The 25,622-nt window shown below is 49.4% G+C and overlaps 2 protein-coding genes across 2 annotated transcripts; one reads left to right on the forward strand and one right to left on the reverse strand.

The window, feature by feature from the left end:
- Nucleotides 1-28: 28 nt before the first annotated feature.
- PTRH1 (peptidyl-tRNA hydrolase 1 homolog) lies at nucleotides 29-7,678 on the forward strand. Its single transcript, XM_035102298.3, has 5 exons — nucleotides 29-188; nucleotides 710-929; nucleotides 3,450-3,549; nucleotides 5,447-5,492; nucleotides 7,148-7,678. The coding sequence occupies exons 1-5, from the start codon at nucleotides 99-101 to the stop codon at nucleotides 7,373-7,375; spliced, it is 684 nt and encodes a 227-aa protein (XP_034958189.1). The 5' UTR covers nucleotides 29-98; the 3' UTR covers nucleotides 7,376-7,678.
- A 1,158-nt stretch (nucleotides 7,679-8,836) lies between these two features.
- On the reverse strand, nucleotides 8,837-24,873 carry CFAP157 (cilia and flagella associated protein 157). The gene is made up of 9 exons (XM_035102299.3): nucleotides 24,612-24,873; nucleotides 23,831-24,102; nucleotides 22,563-22,716; nucleotides 20,761-21,028; nucleotides 14,076-14,206; nucleotides 12,551-12,701; nucleotides 11,590-11,777; nucleotides 10,221-10,368; nucleotides 8,837-9,338 (listed from the first exon to the last, which is right to left on the reverse strand). Exons 1-9 carry the CDS (start codon nucleotides 24,761-24,763, stop codon nucleotides 9,234-9,236), a joined length of 1,569 nt encoding a protein of 522 aa, XP_034958190.1. The 5' UTR covers nucleotides 24,764-24,873; the 3' UTR covers nucleotides 8,837-9,233.
- Between the last annotated feature and the right edge of the window lie 749 nt (nucleotides 24,874-25,622).

Below are 25,622 nucleotides of genomic sequence, written 5' to 3' on the forward strand. Positions count from 1 at the left end.
GTGAAGGCGGTGAGCTGGGGTTCTCCTCAGACTGAGCCGGGGACCGGAAGTGTAACATCAGGGGCGTCTCCGGCAAGGAGGTGGAGGAGGGGAGGCTGATGCTGCCTTTCCGGCCCCTTCAGAAACTCCTTAGTTGGACCATGAATCGCCATGAAGAGGAACTGCGAACCGCTGGGAAGCGGGTGCTGGTAAGGGGGAGCGGGGGGGGGAGAAGTTACAAGAACGGCATATTTTGGGAGGTGTTCAGGGCAACTGCTTCCGGGTTATAAGAGCAAGCAGTCACAGGGATACAGTCGAATGAAGACATAGGGAGAGAGTCCGGTTCACGCACCACTTCCGACTTTTGGTAGGACAACCCTCCATATGCGGGGCAAGGGTGGCGGAAGTATCGAGAGGCGAATGAAATAAAAGCAAATTGGGCACAGCTGGGGATATGCCATACACTTAAAGCCTCTCACCCCCCCCAAAAAAAGGATTATGGGAATTGTAGTTTGTTTAAAAGGTGCTGGGAATTGTAGAACTGTGAGGTGCAAACTACAGCTTCCAGGATTCGAGGGAAAGAATGTATGCTGTAAATGTATGGTGTGTATGAGCCATAGCCTAATAGCTGTTGCAGGACCACAGGTTCCCCATTCCTGGCAAGGCGCCTTTGGCTTTTCACCACCTTAGCTTTTCCCTGCTTACTGTCCTTGACGTGTCTCATTTGCAGGTGGCAGGACTGGGCAATCACGGCCTGTGTGGCACCCGCCATAGTGTGGGCATGGCTGTCCTTAATCACCTGGCTACCAAGCTGAGCGTGGCTGACCAGTGGAGAAAGGACAAGCGTTGCTGTGCGGATGTGGCATTCACCAGCCTGGGAGAGGTGGAGTTGGTGCTGATGAAACCCCGTAGCTTCATGAACATCAACGGCCATTGCGTAGTCAGTGTTGGTAAGAAACAACCTTTTTTATTTTCCTTGACCTGTGCAGCAGAGCTCGCCTTGCCCCCCCTCAGACAGGTAGAACAGGTAGAAACTGACATGAGGGGAGACCCACCCATAGGGATCCTGGTTCTTACTCAACCCAGCAGAGCAGAGGTGGGGAACCCCAAGCATTTCAGCAGAGTGTAAGGCTTCCTCATTGCCTAGAATGCAAGCAGAGGTATTCTGGCTCATACCTGGAAGCAGAGCTGACCCCACTATGAGCCAAGGTGAGCCACCAAGCTTAGGTGTGGGACTTGGGGGCACCTTTCAGAGCAGCAGATTTCTGGGGTCCTTCAAGCCTCCAAGATTTGGCTATTGAGCCAGCCAGCCCACTTTTCCACTGCCTTTCCAGCCAGCTCACCTGCCTCCTCCATTAGAAATTAAGTCTACATGCTCTTTTCCCACCTCCCATTGGGAGCATCAGCAGGAGCCAAGGAGGAGGCAGCAAGTTCACTTCTCCTGCTTGGACCTAATTGAGGTCCAATTAGAAGAATGGAAAGCATGTTTGTGCCTGCCCCCCCCCCCCCCCCGGTGTGTAAGTCTAGCTGCAAGTGCAATTCTGCTCCAGGCTGGTGTTTGTCTGTTAGGAACAAGAACAGCACTTCCCACTACCCACCTAAAATTTTCTCATTTTTTCTTCAACATGAGACTACCAGACATCTTTTACTTCTATTTATCTGCCCTCCAGCACCCATAGAGTTGTTACTCTGTTTTATCCTCCCAACAACCTCGTGGGGTAAAGTAACATGAGAGAACATGAGAGATGGTGGCTCAATGCAAAGCCACTTCTTCAGCCTCATAGCTGAGCTGCGATTTGAACCCACTTCAACACTCAATAGTAATACCAGCACAGTAATAGTAATAATATTTATACCCCACCCATCTGGCTGGGTTTCCAGCCACTCTGGGTGGCTTCCACAAGAATATTAAAATACAATGATTCATCAAATATTAAAAGCTTCCCTAAACAGGGCTGCCTTCAGATTTCTTCTAAAAGTCAGATACAGTGGTACCTCTAGATGTGAATGGGATCCGCTCGGGAGCCCCGTTCACAACATGAGCAGTGTGCAACCTGAAGCGCCGAATCTGCGCATGCTTGCCGCACGATTTGGCGCTTCTGCGTATGCGCGAATCACCAAACCCGGAAGTAACCCGTTCTGGTATTTCCGGGTTCGGTGCGTTCGTATCCCGTGGTGTACGCAACCCGCAGCGAACGAAACCAGAGGTATGACTGTAGTTGTTTATTTCTTTGACATCTGATGGGAAAGTGTTCCACAGGGCTGGCACCACCACGAAGAAGGCCCTCTGCCTGGTTCCCTGCAACTTGCCTTCTCGCAGTGAGGGAACTACCAGATGGCCCTTGGTGCTGTACCTCAGTGTCCGGGCAGAACGATGGGGGTGGAGACGCTCCTTCAGGTATACAGTGGTGCCTCGCTAGACGAAATTAATTTGTTCCACGGGTCTTTTCTTATAGCGAAAAATTCGTCTAGCAAATCCCATAGGAATGCACTGGATTTTTTTCGACTTTTTTTTGCCCATAGGAACGCATTAATTGAATTTAAATGCATTCCTATGGGAAACCGCGATTCGCTAGACGAATTTTTCGTAAAACGCATTCGTCTAGCGAGGCAAGCTCCGCTCGAAAAATCCTTTCGTTAAGCGGAAATTTCGTTAAGCAGGGCATTCGTTAAGCGGGGCACCACTGTACTGGGCAAAGGCCATTTAGGGCTTTAAAGGTCAGCACCAACACTTTGAATTGTGCCCTGAAACGTAAACTCTAGCGAGTCCAACACATGCACTTCTTTCTGGCATAGTCCAACACATCAGGGATGGCCCCTCTGTTGCCCTCCAGATGTTGCTGGACCACATTTCCTAATATCCTTGATCATTGGCTGTACTGATTGGTGCTGATGGAAATTAACAATAGTGGTGCAGCAATAAAACTACTAGTGTGTTTTCAAAGCTAAGCAGGGTCCGGTGTGGTTTCAAATTGGATGGAAGATCACATGTTGAGATTCCTGCATTGTAGTGGGTTGGACTTGATGACCCTCAGGTTCCCTTCCAACTCTATGATTCTATGATTCTGTAGACGGAGGGCCACAAACTTCCCATCTGTGTTCTATGCCACAGGTTGTGTTGTTCTCATTCTGCCCAGTAGAGGGCAAGCCACCCCGGTTCCTGCAATAACATGAGAGTGTAGCTGGCCAAATATTGAACTTGCATCTGGAAATGCAATTTGTTCATTGTGTTAGCCTTGAAAGAGATTTTCTCACACACAGAGATGAGGGCTTTAAGAGAGGAGCAAGTACAGATGTCATCTTTTGAGGCATTTTGAAATTCTATTGCTTGTTTGCTGATGTGAGGCAGAGTAGACTCCTGACCTCAAGAAGCCTCGCCTGGTGCTTCTGAATTGCATTGCATCTGTTTGTGGTCAAGTAGAGATCTCGGCTCCCCATTTGACTGCTGGAACTTTTTCTTTCTTTTAAAGCGGAGATGTTCAACCTGAGCGCTGAAGATATTTACCTAGTTCACGATGACCTGGACAAGTCCTTGGGAAAGGTCGCCCTGAAGCTGGGAGGCAGCGCAAGGTAACTCTTCATAATTATGCAGCTCCCCTTGTACAGAGTGCATTAATAATAATAATAATAATAATAATAATAATACCCCACTCATCTGACAGGGTTGCCCCAGCCATTCTGGGCAGCCTCCAACATTATACAAAAACATCGTAAAACTTTAAACTTTGAAAAGCTTCCCTATACAGGGCTGCCTTCAGATGTCTTCCAAAATTTTTATAATTATTTATCCCCTTGACATCTGATGGGAGGGCGTTCCACAGGTTGAGTGCTACTACCAAAAGGGCCCTTTGCCTGGTTCTCTGTAACTTCACTTCTCACAGTGAGGGAACTGCCAGAAGGCCCTCAGAGCTGCATCTCAGTGTCCAGGCTGGACAAGGGGGTGGGTAAAGACACTTCTTCAGGGATACAGGACCATTTCGGGGTTTACAGGTCAGCACCAACACTCTGAATTGTATTTGGAAACACACTGAGAACCAGTGAAGATACTTTAGGATCAGTGTTCTATGGTTCCAGTGGCTACTCCTAGTCACCAGTCTAGCTGCTGCATTCTGGATTAGTTGTAGTTTCCGAGTCACCTTCAAAGGTAGCCCCACGTAGAGCGCATTGCAGTACTGTAGTGCAAGTGGGAGATAACCAGAGCATGCACCACTCTGGCCAGACAGTGTGCAGGCAGGTAGATGGAGCTGTGTCCAGTTGGCCTGGGCACAGGTTTAACCTGTTTTAATACAAAGGGGTTTGATCTTCTTGCAAGAAGATCAAACCTATCCATTCTTAAGGAAATCAGCCCTGAGTGCTCACTGGAAGGACAGATCGTGAAGCTGAGGCTCCAATACTTTGGCCACCTCATGAGAAGAGAAGAATCCTTGGGAAAGACCTTGATGTTGGGAAAGATGGAGGGCACTAGGAGAAGGGGACGACAGAGGACGAGATGGTTGGACAGTGTTCTCGAAGCTACGAACATGAGTTTGACCAAACTGCGGGAGGCAGTGCAAGACAGGAGTGCCTGGCGTGCTCTGGTCCATGGGGTCACGAAGAGTCGGACACGACTAAATGACTAAACAACAACAATAATACAAAGGGGAAGGGCAACATGTGTATGAGATCAGTGGAGTGTGTGTGGATGGGGGACTGATGTTGATTTCTGGATGAGAAAAGGGGTGGGGTGGGGATGGAGAAGCTGTATGTCCCTCTAGAATGCTGCTGGACTTCCAACTCCCATCAGCCCCAGCCAGCATGGCCAGGGATGGTGGAAGCTGGAGTCCAGCAACATCCAGAAGGACACAAAGGCCAACAGTGGATGGTGCCAGTGCAGAGACAGCTAATTCTAATTTCATCCCCATCCTCCTCCCCCTGGAGTTCTGCAAGGACAAAAGTGAGGCTAAGGAGGAAGAAACTGACCAGCCATGCTGCCCCCTAGGCTGGTTGTAAGATGGTAAGTAGCTAGGGGCTGGCATGGGGCATGTCAAGGTTCATGGGGTTGTTCCCCATGGGGTTCATGGGGTTGTTCCCCATTTGCCCAAACCAACCAGCCTCCACTGTTCGTTTCTGACAAGGGATTCTGTGTCTTGGCAGCCACAGGACAAAGTAGAAATTTTGCCAGTGTGCCTTTTTTTTTTTACTGGAAGAGGCAATGAATCCGCCCACAGCTGTTAGATTTCTGCACTGTTAGATGGCTCTTTCAAGGCACAGTGCCTCTCTTAGGAAAAGGACAACCACCCCTGTCCTCAAACAGCTTGTTCAGCGTTTTTGGGAATCTTCTGGCCAAGAGGATGAGTATCTGACTTGCAAAATCAGACACAAGGAGTCTGGGCCATTGAGAAAATGTTTCTTGGCCCCTGTCAGGAGTAGGGTTCCTTTGTAGAGAGACTGACCAGAGGCTTAAGACGCCTTGCTTCTTTTCTTTCAGAGGTCATAACGGAGTCCGTTCCTGCATCAAGTCCCTGAGATCTGATGTGAGTTGCCGCTTTGGTTCACGCGCGTACCACTAAGGAGGACCGATCTTCATTTATTACCATGACTTGAGGTCTTGGTAGGGATCCAAGGATGGGATTCTCGCATATTAGCAGCTGTGTCTGTCTGGAGCTCAGCTTACACCGGGCGAGAACCCTTGCATGTTTCATGCTTGGCCCCAGGCCGGGGGTGGTGGAGGGAGGAGGTTATTTCAATTGGAAGCAGATGGCTGGCTGCAATCCCAGGACGCCAAACTAAAAAACATTGCGGCCTTCCTGGATTGCTGTGTCTCCTAGCTCAGCTATAGCCAAAGTTTCTGTCTAGCCAAAGGGCAAAGGCTGGAGGAGAATTTGCAAGCTTGCAAAACCCACAGAGTTGCTACCAGAGAGAATAACAGATCCTACAACTGTATAGAGGAATTATTCACAATTCCTATCAAAGGAGAAAAATTCAATCTTGTAACCAGTCCTTTGTTGGACCATACTGGTTTTATTGCTTTATTGGTATCTTTTAAAAAATGGAATGAATTCAAGACCGCTGGGTTGGCTTGAAAGCTTGTTACTTCTAATACTAGATGGACCATTGGCCTGATCCAGTAGGCTCTTCCCATATTCTTATGTTCTTAGAAGTGACGCTCCAACCCCACCCCAATAGTCTGCTGATTAGTAAAGGCAACCCCTGACCCCCTTTGTGCTGCCTGAGAGGTAACAGCAGAGTGGGAAGGAGGAGGTGGAGGGGGGGAGGTTTCTTTTTGGAAATTGCTGCCTCTCAGGGAAGATGAGTGAGGGTAGGGCAGGGATGAGAGAAGCAGCTGCTCCTCGCCCCCGGGTCTCTATCCTCTATCACTGCCTCTTAGGGTAAAATATTCCTTAGATGGACTATGCATTGTGTAAAGAAGCACTTACCTTTGTCCTGAATCTTCCAGCGTTCAGCTTGCTTGGATGTGCGAGAGTTCTAGTGTGGTGAGAGAGGGAGAAAAATCTTTCTCGCAGCACTTTCTTCATGCTAGGAACTATCTTATACACCTCTATCATGTATCTCCCCTGCCCCACACTCACCAGCAAGTGAGGCTTGGACAGGTTAAACACCAAGACTGGCAGCTGCCACTCTCAAACCATAAGAATTGGGTCCTTTCTGTTCAGTTCAAAATACGCAGCCTCAATGTAGACACGACAGCAAACTATGGTTAAGGAAGCTTAACTGTCTTTTCACATGATGACTGAAATAATCAAATAAAAAAGATCAAATAAAACCATGGTTTACAGTCATGTAGGAAACCGTACTCTGAAGCCAGTATTTGAAATTTGCAAACCATGGTTTGATGTGCTGTCTGAATTGACTGACAATCGTCACAACAGTTGCCTCACCTTGGGAGGCCACCACACCAAAGACCAGAGCTCTGAGCAGGTGGGAAATGAAAGCAAGCAACCCTGTTCTGAACTGTAGGTTGTATGGCTGTGGTTGTACATTTGGGAGCTATAACCATGGTTTGGGTTCTGAAACTCTGGTTAGGGCAAACCATGGTTTGGTGCATCTGCTGTTGGATCCAAACACATAACTGGTAAGCACCACACCTGCAATTCTGGTGTATGTTACTGGGCAGAACAAAACCAACTCCCCCCTTTATTTCTTTCTCTCTTTCTCTTCCCCCCTTCAGCGTATGGTCCGACTCAGGATAGGGATCGGCCGGCCAGTAGGAGAAGCTGCTGTGGAGCACTACGTGTTGGGCAGGTTCACCAGAGCTGAGCAGGAGATCTTACCGCAAGTCTTTGAGCAGGCAGTCACAATGTTGCTGGGACACATCCAACAGAGGAAGAGCAGCCCAGGGGCCCCGGTCACTTCTGGGGCACCAGCCAAGACACCTCTTGGGATGGAGGGCGCATAGCAATCATGAATGCTTTGGGTGTTTGTGAGCCGGTGTTCCCAGAAAGAAAGAATTTGGGGGCTTCTGATTGCCAGGATGGGCCAGAACCTGTGACCTATTAACACATCTGAACCCAGAATTACTTGGGAGTGGGATGGGCAGGCATTGCCCAAGATTGCTAAAGGGAACTGGGAGGGGGAAGGCAAACCACCAGGACCAAGCAAATGGATGTTATCAGAGAAACAGCGAGTCTAAGGCTATGGATATTCCATGTTTATGTGATCTTACCATGCATTGCCTTGCTACCTGAAGTACCCCCCCCCCCCAGAATCACAGCTTTCAGGGGGGAAACAATCCTTCTAGCCCTCATGAAAGCCGGGCTTCGAATTATGTGGGCAGCAAGCACCTAGTTGTCACTACGACTTCGCCTTCGGTAAAGCTGGAGTTGGAGGGTGGGGGCTTCAGTGCTTTTCTTTGTACCTTGCCCCTCCATGATGGGAGAACAAATAGTGCAAAATAAGAAAATGTATGTTTAATTTGCATAATTTCTTCTTTTATCTCTCCTCCCCCCCCCTTAGAACATTGAGTCAGGGTGTGATTTACCAGTTTTATCACTGGAGTGGCCTGCTTACCACTCTGAGTAATGGGGTGGAGGTCCAAAGTTCGCTTTCTCTCGCCTATGCCTTTCAGCTGCCTCAGAGCAAGTTCCCACTCAGAAAAGCCCAGATATTAACCCTTCTTTTGAGTTACATAGCTGGCTGAGGGCTCCACCTAGGACAGGGCCGGGAACCCTCAGTCCCAAAAGCCTCTTGGGCCTCTTTATCTGTCCCTTGAACCTCTCTGCAGACCACTCTCTCTTCCCCCAAGCTTCACCACCCTTGCTGTGTTTTTGCCTGGCTGGAATGTGCCCTTGAACCTGTGGCAATGCTTCTTTCTTGTCTAGGCTGTGGGTAGAGTCATAGGCAATGTCTTCCCATGTCTTTGCTGGGTAAGTCAAGCGCAGACAGCAAAACAGGTTAGTGTGTAGAATAGGAATTGTTGACTCGGGCCCAAACTGGGTCCAGATATTGCTGGACACCCAATTCCCATCTTCCCTGACCACTGGCTGCCACCGGAGACACCTCACTGGTTTCCTGTGAGGATAAGACAGGGCGCGTAATTTCTTGTCCCAGATCTCCAAGCCTAGTAATTCCCAAGCTGTGTAGCATGAGAGAAAGTGGGTATCTTGCGGGGTACCATGAAGAAAACGTGAATGGAATAATTTTTAAAGCTTTTTGTGAGCTTCCAATGTGCTCACCCGTAGACGAGGCTCCCTGATAATGCCCAAAACAGGAGGGGGGGTTCAAAAGAGTCCGCCCCTCTTTTCTTTGGGGGTAGCCTTTATGGCCAAAGAGTAGCAGGTGGGGTGTTACTTGTTTTTAAATGCTTTGTATATAGAAATAAAACAGTTTCCTCACACCTCTAAAGAGCAAACCTTGAGTATAAGGGTTGAATTGTGTGTCTTCCACTTTAATTCAGAAAGGAAGGTGGGAGCATATATCCGCTACCAGAAAGGCCAGGGGCCTCCTATCCTATCAGGATCCCACTTTTGCAAAGACCTGTTGTCATGCAGGAGCAGTGTGGTGGCCTTGCCCTAGGAAATTCACCCAGCCTCGGAACTTGGTTGGGTTAGGGGGCCACTTGTGCCTCCTGCTTTGTTTGCCTTCCGTCTCTGACTCAGAACAGCTCAGTGGCTCTGTAACTTTCCTCAGACCATTCTGCACTGACCTACTGGGATATAAAAGTCCTCAGAATTCCACCCTGAGTATTGTTATCTCTTTGAGGGATAGGTGCTGATGCAAAATGAGAATACTGGATAAAAGGGTTGCTTCTCCATCCACTATTCCTCAGTTGGTTGCTGTGTAGCCAGTTTCTCGCAGACAGCTTTCTCTTGTGGCTTGGACTCTTCCTCTTTCGCCTCTGTTCTCCACGCTGTTATTAAAGGCTATGGGGAAAAGGCCAGGTGTTCAGGCTAGGGATGTTAAATCCACACCCCTCACAATTTCACAGGTGAAAACACGGATAAATGTACTCATAAAAACAGGACCAGCCCAATACATTTCAGCTCCTGAGGCAGAGGAGAAGGGTAGTTCTCCACAAAGCGATCGGAAAGAATAGCTCCTGGACACCTTTATTTATTAGGCTCATTTATATACATTTATAGAAAATTCGAGAATGGTTTGGAATTTTTGTTGTTTTTTAAAAAAAAGAAAAGAAAAAAGGTGGGAATCTGGGCCAGCCTACCCTACTTCATTGGGTTGTTGTGAGGATAAAAACTACAAGCCCCCCGAGTTCCTTGGAAAGGGTATAAAAGGTGGGATAGAAAAGTAGAAATGAATGAAAATAAAACAAACACTAGGCTATGTGTGGCCCATACAGCTCTCTCACCCCAACAGAAGGGAATGGCTTGTTAGGTCACATCCGTACCATTCATTTTTAAAGCAGTATTATACCACTTCAACAGTCGTGGCTTCTCCCCAAAGCATCCTGGATACTAGTTGTTAAGGGTGCCGAGATTTGTTAAGGAAGAGAACCATAACACATGGAGGCTCCCAGGAATCTTTGGGGCAGCCATGACAGTTTATTTGTTTACTATTAAATCCCACCTTTTATCCAAAGAGTTCAAGCTGGCATACACACTTCTCCCTGTCAGTTTTATCCTCGCAACTACCCTGGCTGAGAGACCGGTGGCAGCAAATTCCATGGATGTCAGGCATTATTGCTCCAGCCTTCATTCCTGCAAGTTGCTTCCTGGAAGCCATGCTGTTGCCTAGGTTTTGGTTATTGCTTCCCACCTGGGAGCCAATAAGCCTGATTCCCCACTCACCTCTGTGGCACTGGAGTAAGGCCGGACTGTATCCTCACGGATCTGGGAGACGTTGCTCAGAGACGGCATACTGTGGACAACATGATTCCCTTTGATCTTGGCAACATTTGTGTGTGACGTGAAGCGGGCAGGCTTGGTAGCAGAGAGGCTGCGAAACAGATATCTACAGTTCTACACCAGTTTGCAAATTTGCTTATTTATTTTGCAAAACATTCCTGTGGAAATTCAGCAGCATTTTCCTGCCAATTTCCCCTAACACTCAACATTTCTACATGCTATTTTGCCTAACCCACACATTTTCCCAGAATGCTGCTGTCTAATGTTCATTTTGTGCATATACAGCTAATGTATATGCTGTTTCTACGCACGCTTTGCTCTCTTGAACATGTATTTTTGGCTGGATAACTACACTGCAGAATTGAAAGAAGCCTGAATTTTGAAGAGTGGTGGCTGGGTTTCGGTTCATGCATTGTTTCAGAAAGTGCAAGTTTCAAGGTTGTTCTGAGGCAGCAATGGAGCCCATCTAGGCTTGTAGAAACAAAACCCATGTGCTGGAAGAAGTGTGGCGATGTGACCTCCTTTTTCCATACATGATGGGGGTACACAGTAGCACGAGAGTTCTGGGATAAGACATTTGAATCACCCGTACATCTTTGGAGCCTTTGCACTCCTCACTAGACATTAACATGCATAAGGAGCCAATCTGCATTTTATTAACAGCAGCCAGGCTTGTAACGTTTGGGAAGTGGCAATTTCAGATCAAGGCATTGAATATAGAATTTTGGCAACCTGTGGCTCCCCACCTTTTTTTGCATGCGCTAATAAAGGAGAGAGACCTTTTCATCCTCTTTCATCTCAGGAACGCCTGTGGATACGATTATGTACAGGTGAAACTTGGAAAATTAGAATCTCGTCGAAAAGTGCTTTTATTTCAGTAACGCAACTTAAAAGGTGAAACCAATATATGAGATACATGCATGATGACATGCAAAGCAAGGTATGTCAAGCCTTTATTTCTTGTCATTGTAATTATTTGTCGTTAGGCGGGTCAATTATAAATGGAATGTAATTAATGAAATGTAATAGCGATGTTTGTTTTTGTTGATTCGTGTATTATTGTAACTATTTGTTTTATTACTGTGGAATTTCCAGAAGAAAGCATTTGTCAAAATTAAAAGGGGAAAAAATATAATGTTGCTTTACTGAAATAAATGCAGTTTTCTTCGATATTCTAATTTTCCGAGTTTCACCTGTATATTGTATTGCTTCCTTTCGCTAAGTAGCTCTGCCTGTTTGCCATTTTACAAGAACCTAACAGGTGGTTGCACCCCTTCCAACCCTCATGGATCTCATTCCCTTTCTCTCTTACCTGCTGCTCTCTGTGGTGGTAGGCTTGAGCACCTTGCTCTCTACATAGAGAGTCCGGAGAAGCTGATTGGCTTCGATGCGTGCAATGCTTCTGTTCAGGAGATTCAAGGTGGCCTGCAGCACATCATTGCGCCTTAAGTGGAACATCACGTCAAAGTGGCCATCCTCATCCTCATCAGATGGGCGTTCCTGTGGGAGTGAAGAGGAAGAGCGTGGCTGCAAAACCCTCTTAGATTTCCACCATATTTGTTTCCCACACTTCAAATAAAATGCAAAGTTTGAAGTGGGCAAGGACGTGATCCCAGTGTGCCTAGCCCAAATGCTTACAGTAAGTGGACAGTTTAAGTTAGTTCCTAGAATTGTAGCCAACTCCTTACTCAATGCAGGATCTACAAAGAAGGAGATTAGCAATAGTTTGTCTTTTGCTGTTCACAGAATGGAAGATGGCAGGATCTCCTCTATGGAAAGATGGTTTCAGGCACCAGGCCTGTTGGCAAACCAACTCTGTGTTACAGATATTTCTGCAAATGTGACATGAAAGCTGGAAACATCACCCCCACAGTGTGGGAATCCCTTGCACACGACCACAGTGGCTGCAGACAGACAGACAGACCGTACATCCTTAGCAGTAACCAGAGAAGGAATGACTGCAGGGAGGAGCACAGAGAGAATAAATGCCCGGGTGCATCTGCAGACGCACAACTGGACGCCTTCCTCTGCCCCAGCTGCAACAAAACATGTCTCTCCCATATCAGTCTCCACGGCCACATTGTAACTGTCCAATGGTTTGACTTCACCACCAAATGCGCACTCTTCCATTGTCTCCTGAGACAGACAACTCAAATGCAAATAGATGCAATAATGACCCATAAAAATCTGCCAAAGCTCAACTTGGATTTGCTTAATGCAGCAAAAGGTCTCAAAACCCTCCCAACAGTGTCCCTATATTCCCAGAAGCTCACCAGTAGCACTTCCTTGAGGCCCTTCGCAGTGTGCCTGAGGATTCTTTCAGCGTTCAGCCGCAGCTCATGCTCCTCTTCAAGGGCCTTGGCTTGGCTTTCCTCTTCACTGCTTTTCCGTTCCATCTCCTTCCTCTGCTGGGTCAGCTCCTCTCTGGGGCAGGAGAAGGCGAGACCAGGAACAGAAACAATGCAGTTAGTCAACAACCAGCAGCCCCTAACCAGGAAAGAAGCCTTGGGGGTCCTGGGCAGTTAGTTCAGTGAATAAACTGGCTCTGCTTTCGGCTTGGCTATTTAACTTAACATGCTGCTATTATTTTCTGCCTTAGACACATCATGTAGTTGAAACAAAAGAGAAAAATTCCTTCCAGTAGCACCTTGGAGACCAACTAAGTTTGTCATTGGTATGAGCTTCCGTGTGCATGCACACTTTTTCAGATACCAAGAAGTGTGCATGCACACGAAAGCTCATACCAATGACAACTTAGTTGGTTGGTTTAAAATGTGCCATCACGGGAAAAGGATGAATTAGAGATATTAACAGGTTTGAAGATATGTCAAAAAGTAAAGTATTTGGGCATTTGGATCACCCCCAAAAATATAAACCTTTTTCAAGACAATTATACGAATCTTGAAATCTGGAACAGGTTAAAGCTCTCATTTCTGGGTAGGATTTCTGTCATAAAGATGAATGTCCTTCCTAAATTAATATTCTTATTTTAATGATTCCAGTGCTGGGTGAAGCGGGCTGTCTCAAGACTTGGCAAAGAGAGATCTCTTAAGTTTTTGTGTGAGGGGGGAAAACCCGGGAGATGGTTTACAATGAGATTTTAAAAAAAAAATATAAGGTGACTCTTCCAAAAAACCAGAAGCATTTCTCTTAGGGATAACTGGGACGGATATTCCAAAAAGGCAGTTGAACTTATTTTTAAATGCAACGACGGCAAAAATCATGAGATGAGGTGATAACCACAAAAGAAGAGGGACAGTTAAAATCGATGTAATATGCCGAACTTGGCAAATCTAGCTATGAGAATTAGAGATTAGGCAGATTTTTGAGGAGGATTGGAAACATTTTGTAGAATATTTAATGAGTTACTGTAAACATAAAAACACAAGTAGGATTTGAATGAAGAACAGCAGTTAAACATGTACAGTATTTGGGAACAAGTGGCAAGGATAGGGCACAGATTAACTACCGGTATAATGTGCAGCAATATTAGAAAATATGGGGAGACCATGGAGGGGGGGAGGGGAAGTCAAACGGTAAATGAATATCAATTGGGAAATATGTAATTTGTTTTAAATTTGTAAACTTTTGAAACTTATATTAAAAAATTGAAGACTCCAATAACTGAACTACCATTTTAAGCCTGCCTGGACAAAGCTTGTTGCATCTGTTACTCTTCAACAAGTATTTTGCGCGAGTAAATGTTATTTTTCCAGAGAGAGAGAGAGAGAGAGAGAGAGAGAGAGAGAGAGAGAGAGAGAGAGAGAGAGAGAGAGAGAGAGAGATGCCTGTACTAACTTTAGCACCATGTTCTGCTGCTCCAGCACCTCGTTGGTCTCCTGTGTTTGGGCCATGACCTTCTTCATCTCCATGTACTCTTCCACCTGCGCCTGCAGTTCCTTGCACTTGCTGGTAAGCATCCAGATCATCTGTGTACCAAATATGCACATGTGAGCACGCCTGTTACATACACAGGGGATCAGCAGCCTGCATTCTGAGTGTGGAAAGGCTCAGCACCATTTGAATGTAATCTAGTAACTAAAACCAGCTTCCCCACAACCCGACGCCCTTCTGGTAATGTTGGACTCCAACTCCCATCAGCCCCAGCCAGCATGGGCAAAGTCTGGGATGGTGGGAGTTGGAGTCTAGTAACATGTGAGGCACAAGGTTGGGAGGTTAGATTTATCATAATTTTATTTTATTAAATATCTTTATTATACCTTTAGCTTAGACACCTGGGCCTATTAGCCGGGTGGATTTACTCATGTGGTGCACAAAAGCATCAACCCTGGATCATGCCACTGGCTCTTGGTATCCTGGTGAGCAGAAAATGCAACACGGAAGTCAGCTGCTGTTTCATGGATGGTCAATGTTTCAAAGGGTCAGATGTTTTGGACTACAGTTCCCATCACCCCTGACCATTGACCATGGTGGTTGAGGCTGATGGGAATTGTACAGAGGTGTCATGGTCCAAGGCTGCCCGATCAGCATGAAAGGGGAGCTTTCTAGCCACTGAAAATAAGGATTCTCGCCCTTTGTGCTGATTGGAGCCACAGAGGATGGACTACCAGGGTCACTCTGGAGAAGGAAGGACATAAAGGAGAATAAACTTGACAGCCATATGTCAAGAATGCTTGGATGGTGTTTCCTGCTTGGCAGGGGGTTGGACTGGATGGCCCTTGTGGTCTCTTCCAAGTCTAGGATTCTAGGATTCTATGAGAAGTTTGGCATGCTCCAAAGCTAAGCATTTGGCAGCACTGAAAACAACAGGAGCTTCAGTTTCAAGAGAATGGTGTGCAAGTTCTGTTACGTACAATGGAACTTCAGGGAAAGCACAACTCCAAAAGTAGCTACTGGAGCACTCCAAATAATTTGTCCAGGTACATGATCAGAATACAGTAGATGTAGCTGGAAGTCAGTGCATGGAGGTTCTCACTGATGGTTGCAATGCATCCTAATTCTTATTATTGTAAGAACGTAAGAGTCTGCAGGATCAGGCCAATGGCCCATCAGTTCCAGCATTCTGTTCTCACAGTGGCCGACCTAAAGGGAAACCAGAAAGCAGGGCCTGAGCACAAGAGCAACTTCCCCCTCCTGAGCTTTCCAGCAACTGGCATTCAGAAGCATCGCTGCCTCAAACTGTGGAAGCAGAGTGTGGCCATCCTGCCTAGTAGCCATCGATAGCCTTCTCCTCCCCCCATGAATTTGTCCAGTTCTCTTTTAAAACCATCCAAGTTGGCGACCATCACTGCCTCCCGTGGAAGCAAGTTCTAGCCAAATGCCACATGATAAAGTGAACTACAGTATCTTTTAAAGATGATTGTATAATCATAGAAGTGGATGCAGCTGTGAAGTTGTGTGGTCGTGACTACTTTGAAGGGAACTTCATGCATGAAATATACTCGGAGTCAAGAGTGAATTTCATGCTCTTTATTCAGCTCATAGTCATCAAGGAGGAGAAGAGAAGACGAATGGCTCTTTTCCCCAAACCATCTGCTTATATACATTATTTACACAATGGGCCTTGCGTGATTGGCTACTTCAGGGCTACACCTGTGGGCCAATTATATTGTGGATTGACTTCTGCCTGCAGCCTGATTGGCTGCTCCTACAGGCCAATCAGGTAGCAGATTCACTTCTGCCAGCCGCCTGATTGGCTGCTCCAGCAGGCCAATCAGGTTGCGGATTCACTTCCACCTGGAGTTGGATTGGGTAGCTCCCGCTGATTCTGAATCCTATTGTTCTAGGATTCAGCTCAGTACATAACACCCCTCCCCTCTAAGTTACAGTCCTGCCCGGGAAGTTGCATTCGTAGTCCCCAAGGTCTGCTGGCCGCCTCCGTGTGCGTTGTGGCCTGGGGTGTTCCTTGGTCAGGGGTTCTGGTTCTGGCTCGTGTTCCGAGGCTGCTGGCTGTGCCAGGGCTGTCTGGTCTGGCGCCACTGAACCACTAGGTTGTAGCTCTGGTTCCGGTGTCCTTCCAGCCTCGGGGCGCCCCTCTGTGCCTACTGCTTCTGCTTCCCCTGCCCACCCCTCTCGCTCTACAGGCCTCACTGCCCTGCTGTCCCCTTGGGACCCCTCTGTCCCGCTCTCCTCCCGGGTTCCTCCTGGGAATCGTCGCCGTAGCTGGTCGCAGTGGCGGCGCCAACATTGCCCCCCTTCCGTTAGTACCTCGTACGACACGGGACCGGTCACCTTGGTGACTGTGGCGGGTACCCATGCTGGGCCTGCCCCAAAATTCTTTGCATACACTGGGTCCTGTGCCACAAATGTCCGGGGGTTCCTGCCTTTCCCCACCACTACCTCATCCTGAGCTCTGTCGGGGTGAAGTCGGTCCAGTCTAGTTGCAAGGCGCCGGCCCATTAGTAATTCAGCTGGGCTCCGGCCCGTCGTTGTGCTTGGGGTGCTGTGCTGTGCTAGAAGAAATGTGGCAAGGCGGTATTCCCAGTCCCCTTGTGTCATGCGGCGGAGGCTGTCCTTGGTGGTCCGCACCATGCGCTCCGCTTGGCCATTGGTGGCAGGGTGGAATGGTGCTGAGCGGATGTGGCGGATGGCGTTCTGCGCTGTGAAGGTCTGGAACTCCTCTGACGTGAATGCGGTTCCATTGTCCGAGACGAGGGTGTCAGGGAGCCCGTGGGTCGCAAACAGCTTACGTAGTACCCGGATGGCTGCCGCCGTAGAAGTGGATGGTACCAGTGCGACCTCCAGCCATTTGGTGTAGGAATCCACCACTATGAAGAATGTTTTCCCCTGGAAGGGGCCAGCGAAGTCCACGTGCAAGCGTGACCATGGATGTCGGGCGGACTCCCAGGGCTGGACTGGGGCCCTTGGGGGATCCGGGCGGGATTCTTGGCAGGTCTGGCAGTGTTGGACCCAGGCCTCTATCTCTCTGTCAATCCCCGGCCACCACACATAACTCCTGGCAAGGGCCTTCATCCTCACTACCCCTGGGTGTGTCTCGTGTAGGGCTGTGAGGACCCTTTTGCGGAGGGGCTGGGGAACAACAACCCTGCTTCCCCATAACAGGCACCCCTTGTGGGCCGACAGTTCATGTTTGCGGTTTGTGTAGCCAGCGAATTCTGGCCCGGGGCTGCTGCTGGGCCATCCTCGCCACACCCAGTCCAGGACCCGGGAGATGACCCTATCTTTTGTGGAATGGTGCGCAACTTCTTGTGCCTGAATGGGTCGGTCGGGAAGCAGCTCCAGGGTCATAACCTCTTGCGCAGGCGCTGGGTCGGGGCCTGTTTCTGGTAGTGGTAGCCTGCTGAGGGCGTCTGCGTGGCCCATCGCCTTCCCAGGGCGGTGGATTAGTGCATACTGGTAGCCGGCAAGGAAAATTGACCACCTGAGGACACGTGGAGACAACACTTGGGGGGTCTGCTTCTCAGGGGCAAACAGGCCAAGCAACGGCTTGTGGTCAGTCACTATGGTAAAGGGCCGCCCGTACAAGAAATCATGGAATTTTTTTACGCCCTTCACGATTGCCAGACCCTCCTTGTCAATCTGTGAGTAGTTTCGTTCGGCTGCAGCAAGCGTCTGGGAGAAGTATGCCACCGGCACCTCTCTTCCATCCGGGAGTTGGTGTCCCAGGACAGCGCCGATGCCATAGGGAGAGGCGTCGCATGCCAGCACCACTGGCAGCCTCTCGTCGAAGTGTGCTAAGACCGAGTTCGAGACGAGCAAGTCCTTGACTGCCTGGAATGCGGCCCTTTGTCGCTGGCCCCACACCCAAGGGGCCCTTTTATCTAGGAGTCTGTGTAGGGGCTCCGCTACCGCTGCCTTATGGGGAAGGAAGGCATGGTAAAAGTTCAATAGTCCCAAGAATGACTGAAGTTCGGGCTTGCTCTTGGGCGCTGGGGCCTCACAAATGGCCCGTACCTTGTCACCGGTTGGATGGACCCCTTCTGCGTCCACCTTAAATCCCAGAAAGTCCACCTGCGGCACTCCCAGTAAACACTTTTCCCGCTTCACCTTGAGGCCCGCCGTCTGGAAACGGTGCAGGACGGAGCGGAGGCGGTCCTCAAATTCCTCTGGTGTGGGCCCGGCGATCAGTACATCATCGAAGAAGGGGGTGACGCCAGGAATCCCTTTAAGGAGAGAGTCCATTAGATTCTGGAATATGCCTGGTGCCACGCTAACGCCAAATTGCAGTCGCTTAACTCTGAATGCCCCTCTGTGCGTCACAATCGTCTGAGCCTCTGCTGTGGCTTCGTCCACAGGCAACTGTTGATACGCTTGGGCCAAGTCCAGTTTGCCAAAGATTTTTGACCCAGCCAGGGTGGCGAGGACATGGCTGACCACTGGCACTGGGTATGCATGGGCCGTGAGAGCCTTGTTTATGGTGCATTTGTAGTCTGCACAGATGCGGACCGAACCGTTAGGCTTGACGGGTGTGACAATTGGAGTTTCCCAGGGGGCGTTGGGCACCGGCTCCAGCACTCCTTGCTCCACGAGCCGGTCCAATTCCTCGTCTATGCGGGGTTTCAGGGCGAACGGGACCCGGCGGGCCTTGTGCCTGATGGGTCGTACAGCGGGGTCTAGCTGTAGGGCAATGGGGGGTCCTGTATATCGTCCCAATGCCCCATCGAAAACCCCTGGAAACTCTTTGCATATGGCGTCCACGTCCACTTGTAAGCTAGTGCGGTTCACCCCGGTAACAGCTAGCCCCAGAGGTCCAAACCATGCCAGTCCCAGTAAGCTAACGTAGGGGCCCTTAACTACCAGCAAGTCCAATTGTTGCTTTCGCCCTCGATATTGCACCCTGAAGGTCCCCACCCCCATAGTAGGGACCTTACGTTTCTGGAAGTCCCGGAGGGTGAATGGGGCCGGCCTTAGTTTGGGACCCCCATTAGGGCACAGTTCCCTTAATGTTCGGGCCGAGATTATGGATAGAGTTGAACCCGTGTCCAGCTCCATGCGGCATGGGGCTCCCTCTATCTGTACCTCTATATAAATTTTCTCTGTGCTGGGATGGGGCAACTGGAATACCTGGTAGTCCGTGATCTCCGTCGAGTTGCCTTGGTGCATGGTGCCGTGTGACCTGGGGCTCCTGGGTCGGTCATCTGATGCTTGTCGACGGGTGAGTCGAGCCCGACACACCCGGGCGATGTGTCCCAATTTTCTGCACTGCCTGCACTCTGCGTTGCGGAAACGACAGGTCCTCCTCTCGTGGTTCTCCCCGCAGCTTGCACAGTTCCCTCCTTCTCGTCGAGGCTGCTGTGGTGTGTGTGCTGCTTGAGTGCGCCGCTGTACTCGGTGTACTTCCTCCCTGTCAGATTCGGATTCGTCGGTGAGGTCTTCGTGGTAGACCCTCGGTTGGGATGGCGGGGCCGGTCGTGCCTCTTGCGTTGACCTCTCGGCGGCTTCGGTTGCCAGGGCTTCCTCCAGAGCAATCTGGAATGTGAGGTCTTTTTTGGCGTAGAGGCGTCGTTGCAACATCTCGTCCCTCAGGCCACCGACAAGGCGGTCACGAAGCATGTTCTCCAACTCTGAGAAGTTGCATAGCCGGGCGGCTTGGCGGAGGGAGGTCACAAACCCAGTTATGGTTTCCCCCGGGGCTTGCCGCTTTGCGTAGAAGGCATTTCGGCAAGCTACCACCGAGGGCTGTGGTGAGAAGTGCTCCTTCAGCCGTTCCATTATTGTTTTGTAAGAGACGGTAGCGACATCTCTAGGTGCAAGGAGAGCCCGGGCGATTTCAAACGTCTCCTCTCCACAGACGCTGAAGAATGTCGCCCTCTTCATGGCATCGTTGGTGACTTCTTTTGCTTGCAGGAGGAAGTTGAAACGGGCGGCGTACCCTTCCCAGTCTCCTGATGCTGGTTTGAATGGCGAGAAGCTGCTGTCGGTTGCCATTCTGGGTTCCTTGGGTCCTGGAGCTGAAGCCTGGATGCACGGTGCGATGCAGCGGTGCAGCAGGTGGCGGTGCTGCGGTGCAGTGCGTGGTGGCGGTCAGCTCAGCAGGATCCCATCCTCGTCGCCAGTGAAATATACTCGGAGTCAAGAGTGAATTTCATGCTCTTTATTCAGCTCATAGTCATCAAGGAGGAGAAGAGAAGACGAATGGCTCTTTTCCCCAAACCATCTGCTTATATACATTATTTACACAATGGGCCTTGCGTGATTGGCTACTTCAGGGCTACACCTGTGGGCCAATTATATTGTGGATTGACTTCTGCCTGCAGCCTGATTGGCTGCTCCTACAGGCCAATCAGGTAGCAGATTCACTTCTGCCAGCCGCCTGATTGGCTGCTCCAGCAGGCCAATCAGGTTGCGGATTCACTTCCACCTGGAGTTGGATTGGGTAGCTCCCGCTGATTCTGAATCCTATTGTTCTAGGATTCAGCTCAGTACATAACAATGCACTTCTGAATTACCCACTGTGTTATTGGAGTTGGAGTCTAACAGCTTTTGGAAGAAGGCACCATGCTGGCCACCCCAAGCATAAATTGTGGCCCAGCCCTGCACTTTTGCAAAGGACAATTCTTACCTTCTGGTTGCTGAGGCTGTTCTGTGCCATCTTTGTCTCATTTTCCTCCAGCAGCTCCAGCTGCTTCAGAGCTTCTGAGTGAGCCTCCTTGAGCCGTTCATTCTCTTGGAGGAGCTGGAGGCTCTGCTCAGTTATCTTGGTCAGCTGGAAGCTGATGGTGACATTCTCCCGGATGGTGCGCTTAGTGGTCTCTGCCATCTGGCTGTGGGCCACCTTGCGGAACTCAGCAGCCACCGCATTCACACGGTGCATCATCTCCTTCTTTAACCTGAGAGAGAGGGAAAGGAGGGATCACTATACCAGCAGGGAGCTGGATCAGGACAAAGGCCCAACTCATCCAACATCCTGTCCTCACAATGGCAAACCAGGTGTCTGTTTTCATGCATTTCTGCATTACAGGATTCAAGGAATTTGCAATCCAGGAAATGACAAAATATACATTTTTTAAAAATCACACTGTTGTCCTATAGTAGGGGTGGGTAACCTTTCAACAGCTATGGCCATTCCTGGACCGATAAAGACTTGCCACCGTAGTTCATGCACTGGTTACTTCAAGACTGGATTTCTGCCATGTGCTCTATGTGGGGCTTCCCTCACACTCCATCTGGAAGCTGCAGTTAGTGCAGAATGTTGCAGCGCGGTTGCTGACGGAAGTGAGGCCTTGTCAGCGTATAAGAGCCGTGCTCAGAGCTCTGCACTGATTGCCAATTTGCTACCAGGTCAAGTTCAAAGTGCTACTATTAGTACATAAAGCCCTTAACAACTTGGAACCAGCTCACTTGAGAAATCGACTTACCCCACATGGGCCCACTTGACCACCATAAGTGCCAAGTTATCCCTTTTTTAAAGGGATTTTCCCTTATGCTGAATAGGCTTCCTCGCGAGAAAAGGGAAAACTTGGCAGCTATGTTGACCACTTCAGTCAGCAAAACAAGTGCCACATAATACCTGTTCTGCATTTGTAAGAAATCGATCACAGCACCTACACTTTGGAACTCCCTGCCTCTTGAGATTAAGCTGGTGCCTTCAATGTACTCTTTTTGACGCCTGCTGAAAACATTCCTGTTGCAACAACCCTATCCAGATGCTTAGAAAGGAGAGGCAATTTTAATCTGTTCTGGTAATTTAACTTTCATATGTTTTAAAGTAGGGTTGCACATTTTTCTTGATTTTACTGCTTTATTTTTTGTAAACCACTTTGAGGGTTTTTTGTGGGGTTTTTTTTTTACAACCGGTGAAATAAATAAGAAACAAAAAGAAAGGTTGTCTTCAGCAAGCCAGGTATTGCCTGCTCTGACAGGCACTGGCTCCCCAGGTCTCTCACACCACTTGCTACTTAGTCCCTTTAACCAAGGATGCCGTATACTGAATCTTGGTTATATTAGAACCCCTGATCTGTACTTATCACAATGGGGATGTCTGGGTTTGCATAGGCAGGCCACCTCAGCAGAGCACGTCTCCACCCCTGGGCCCACCATCTTGCCCGTGGCTCTTCTCACTATTCTGCCATTATATTGCTGATAGCTCCAGTTGGCTGAACCATGAGGTAATTGCAAATAAATAAATAAGAACAAGAACAACACAGGTCTGCAAAGCCTGTAGCCGGCATGAGTTCCACCCTACAGAACAGCTGACACAATGGCCCCCTTGGCCAACCCCAGCCTTCAACCTGGTGTCCCCCAGATGTTTCAGACTACAACTCACGCCAGCCCCAGCCAGCTGATGGGAGTTGTAGTTCAAAGCATCTGGGGGGGAGGCACTAGGTTGGCGAAGGCTGGTCACCCCCCCCCCACAGCACACACCTCTCTTTATCAATCACAGCTTTCCTCTCCAGGTTATAGATGTATTCCTTGTGGTCTTCTGCTTGCTTCTTCAGTTCCGCCTCGAGTTCAGAAAACTTCATCATGATCTCATCTTTGTGGATCCTAAAATCCTCCAGGGCAGCCAGCTTGCCACCTAGCGACCAGAAATCCTGACTTTAGTCTTGGTGCCTAGGATTACGTGCACACACACACACACACACACACACACACACCTTCAGGTGTTTTGCGCAACAACTCCCATAGGTCCCAGTCCACACACTGGGGTATGAGCAGAGCCAGCTCAATATGTTTTGCTACCTGAAGTGAACAAGAAAACAGTGCCCATCCCTGTAACCTGCTATGCAGAGGTAGACTGCCCCTGAACCTGGGTGTTCTTGTTTCTTTCCCATTGGTTTTCTAAGTACAGAGAGCCCAGCCGGGCAGGCAAGTGATCAACTTGGCTGCCCATTTGAGGCAGCCTCCATGTGCCAGGATTGTACCCGTTTGCCCACTCCCACCCCTTGCCCACGCCTGCCTCCATCTGACCCTCTGCCACCCAAGCGACCGCACCTCAGGAGTGCCATGGAGAACTTTGTGCCTTCACCCAGGTATTGCACCTGGCCTGACCGCCTGACTCACCAGGGCAGCTGCCACCCATCCCCGCACCCCTCTTAGTCTGTTTGGGATGTAACTCCTTCCTTGTGCCCAGTTGTTAAAAGGAGGTCTCAGCAGGGGCAAGATAGAGAGGGGCAACCATGTCCTTCTCCTTGACTCCACCCCCTGGAGCATTTCTGTGGTCTCTGCAGGGCAGAGAGGCAGGTGGGGGCCCCAATCCAAACCTGCCGCCCCTCCCAACTCTGCCGCTGAAGCAACTGTCTCATCAAGGCTCATGGTAGTGCCAACCTAGGTGGGGCGGGCGATTGATAGGAGACACACATCCTCTTGTGCTCGGGTGGTGCTTTTCCGACTACATAGCCAATGGCATTTGCAGCCTGGATTGTGGAATTATGTACACATAGATTAAGAACAGCAGAAGTACATGCCCTGGTTTTACCTTCAGTATGCTTCAGAAGCTTGTTGTTAACTGAAAATAGAGTTCAAAAGTGCTGCAGATGCAAGCCAGGCACTGTCCTGGAAAGCAACTGAAAGCAATTCCTTTCTAGTGTGCTATACACAGGCACACTCCACCTGTGGAGCTAAGCAGAGGAGCCTAAACCTCCTTCCCCTTTGCTTTTTTTTCTTCCCAAAAAGCGGCCTGGCAGCCTTACTGAGGTTCATATTCTCAGAAGTCAGCTGATCCTTGGTCTCCTGGAACTCGTGCCTCAGCTGGCCTAGCTGGGCCTCAAAGGCATCCTTCTCCGTGTCTTTGGCCTGCTGGAGTAAGTGGAGCTGCTCCGTCAAATCTGCAATCTCGTCGACCCTCTGGTTGAGCGTCTTCTTCAGAAAGGACACAATCTCTTTGTTGTCATGGAGCATCTTCTCGTATTCATTGCGGAAGAGCTCCTCGGTCACCTGCATCTCGTCCCATCTCTTCTGGTACCTAAGCAAAAGAAGATCAGTCAAGAGGCAGGAACCCAGAACCCATTCCAAATGTGGTGGGTTGTAACCGAAGGTGGCCATGGGTGTACTCCAAGTACGGTTCACCTTGGGCACCACCTTAGCATGCAGGAATCCAGCCTCTGCTCCAGTTGTGTGGTTGCTCCTTCTGCGCAGTGGGGCCCCAGATAGAGTTGGCTCACTCAGTAGAGCATGAGACTCTTAAATCTCAGGGTCGTTGGTTCAAGCCCCACATTGGGCAAAAAGACTCCTGCATTGCAGGGGGTTGGGCTGGATGACCCTTGTGGTCTCTTCCAGCTCTATGATTCTTTGACACTTCAGCCCCAAAATCCCACCCTGATGGTACATCTGGCTACCAAGAAAGGGGATGCTTTCCATATGCCCCATCTAAGGAGCACATGCCTATGCTCTGTTCCAGATTCCCTTCCCCATGGACCTCAAAGAATACAGTGTTCACACAAACACAAAACACACACAAAATCCTTTACCCACCGGGCTAGTCGCCCCTCCAGATCTCGGATCTGAATCAAGTAAAACTCCCGGCTGTGCTCAGGTACGATGGCTTCATCAAACTCTGGTTCCTTGGGAGCCTCTTCTTTCTTGCGCCCCCCTCCTCCTCCTTTTCCTTTCTTCTTGGGCGCCATTGGTGTTGCCGGGGTTTTCTCTTGCTGAGAGCGGGAGATTCAGGGATGGAGAGATCGAAAGGGAATGCTGCCAGGGCCCTTTCAGAGGCAGAATGGTTGTGCTGTCACTAGGGATGGAGGAGATGTACATAGCAACAGTGGGAAGGGGGGTGTGCCCATCTGGAATGAAACCTTAAAGGGCCAGGAAACCTCCCTCAAAGACACACGCCAAAAAGAAGTTCCCTTTCGTTTAGTCAGAAGGGATAGTATTGGGAAACAGCCCTACTAGAAAAAATTAACCCATAAACTGAAACTGACACGGGGACAAATAGAAGATGCCCTCACCCCAGTATGGCTCCCCTTTATCACATACACAGCCCAACAAAACAACGACAAGAGCAAGCATACAGCTTCCAGGTCATGTGGCAATAATGACAAAGCCGCTTCTGGTGAACCAGAGCAGCACACAGAAATGCCGTTTACCTTCCTGCTGGAGTGGTACCTATTTATTTACTTGCACTTTGACATGCTTTTGAACTGCTAGGTGGGCAGGAGCAGGGACCGAGCAACGGGAGCTCACCCCGTCGCGGGGATTCGTTCCGATCGGCAAGCCCTAGGCTCTGTGGTTTAGACCACAGCGCCACTCGCATCCCTACACCTGATTCAAAAACACCCACCCACCCCACTCACACACGAAAACAAAGTTCACCACAGCCAATCACAAACAAGGAACTGCACCCTAGGCCTACCCCAATTTCTCTCACCACCAAAGGAACACAAGTGAATAGCAAAGAGAACCCGTACAAACACAAAACCCCACAAATAAAGCAAATGAGAAACATCACCACCCCTCGCCTTCCCCCCCTCCACCTCTCCCCAC

The sequence above is a fragment of the Zootoca vivipara genome, chromosome Z2 (assembly GCF_965207765.1).
Source record: "Zootoca vivipara chromosome Z2, rZooViv2.hap1.1, whole genome shotgun sequence".
Classification (NCBI taxonomy): Eukaryota; Metazoa; Chordata; class Lepidosauria; order Squamata; family Lacertidae; genus Zootoca; species Zootoca vivipara.

Excerpts from the sequence above, each read along its gene's own strand:
- PTRH1 (XM_035102298.3), top strand. The coding sequence starts at position 99 with ATGCTGCCTTTCCGGCCCCTTCAGAAACTCCTTAGTTGGACCATGAAT. Across the intron at positions 930-3,449 it reads CCATTGCGTAGTCAGTGTTG|CGGAGATGTTCAACCTGAGC; the intron begins GTAAGAAACAAC and ends TTTCTTTTAAAG. Across the intron at positions 3,550-5,446 it reads AAGCTGGGAGGCAGCGCAAG|AGGTCATAACGGAGTCCGTT; the intron begins GTAACTCTTCAT and ends CTTTTCTTTCAG.
- CFAP157 (XM_035102299.3), bottom strand. The coding sequence starts at position 24,763 with ATGGCGCCCAAGAAGAAAGGAAAAGGAGGAGGAGGGGGGCGCAAGAAA. Across the intron at positions 22,717-23,830 it reads TTCTGAGAATATGAACCTCA|GTGGCAAGCTGGCTGCCCTG; the intron begins GTAAGGCTGCCA and ends TCTGGTCGCTAG. Across the intron at positions 14,207-20,760 it reads ACAGCCTCAGCAACCAGAAG|ATGATCTGGATGCTTACCAG; the intron begins GTAAGAATTGTC and ends TTTGGTACACAG.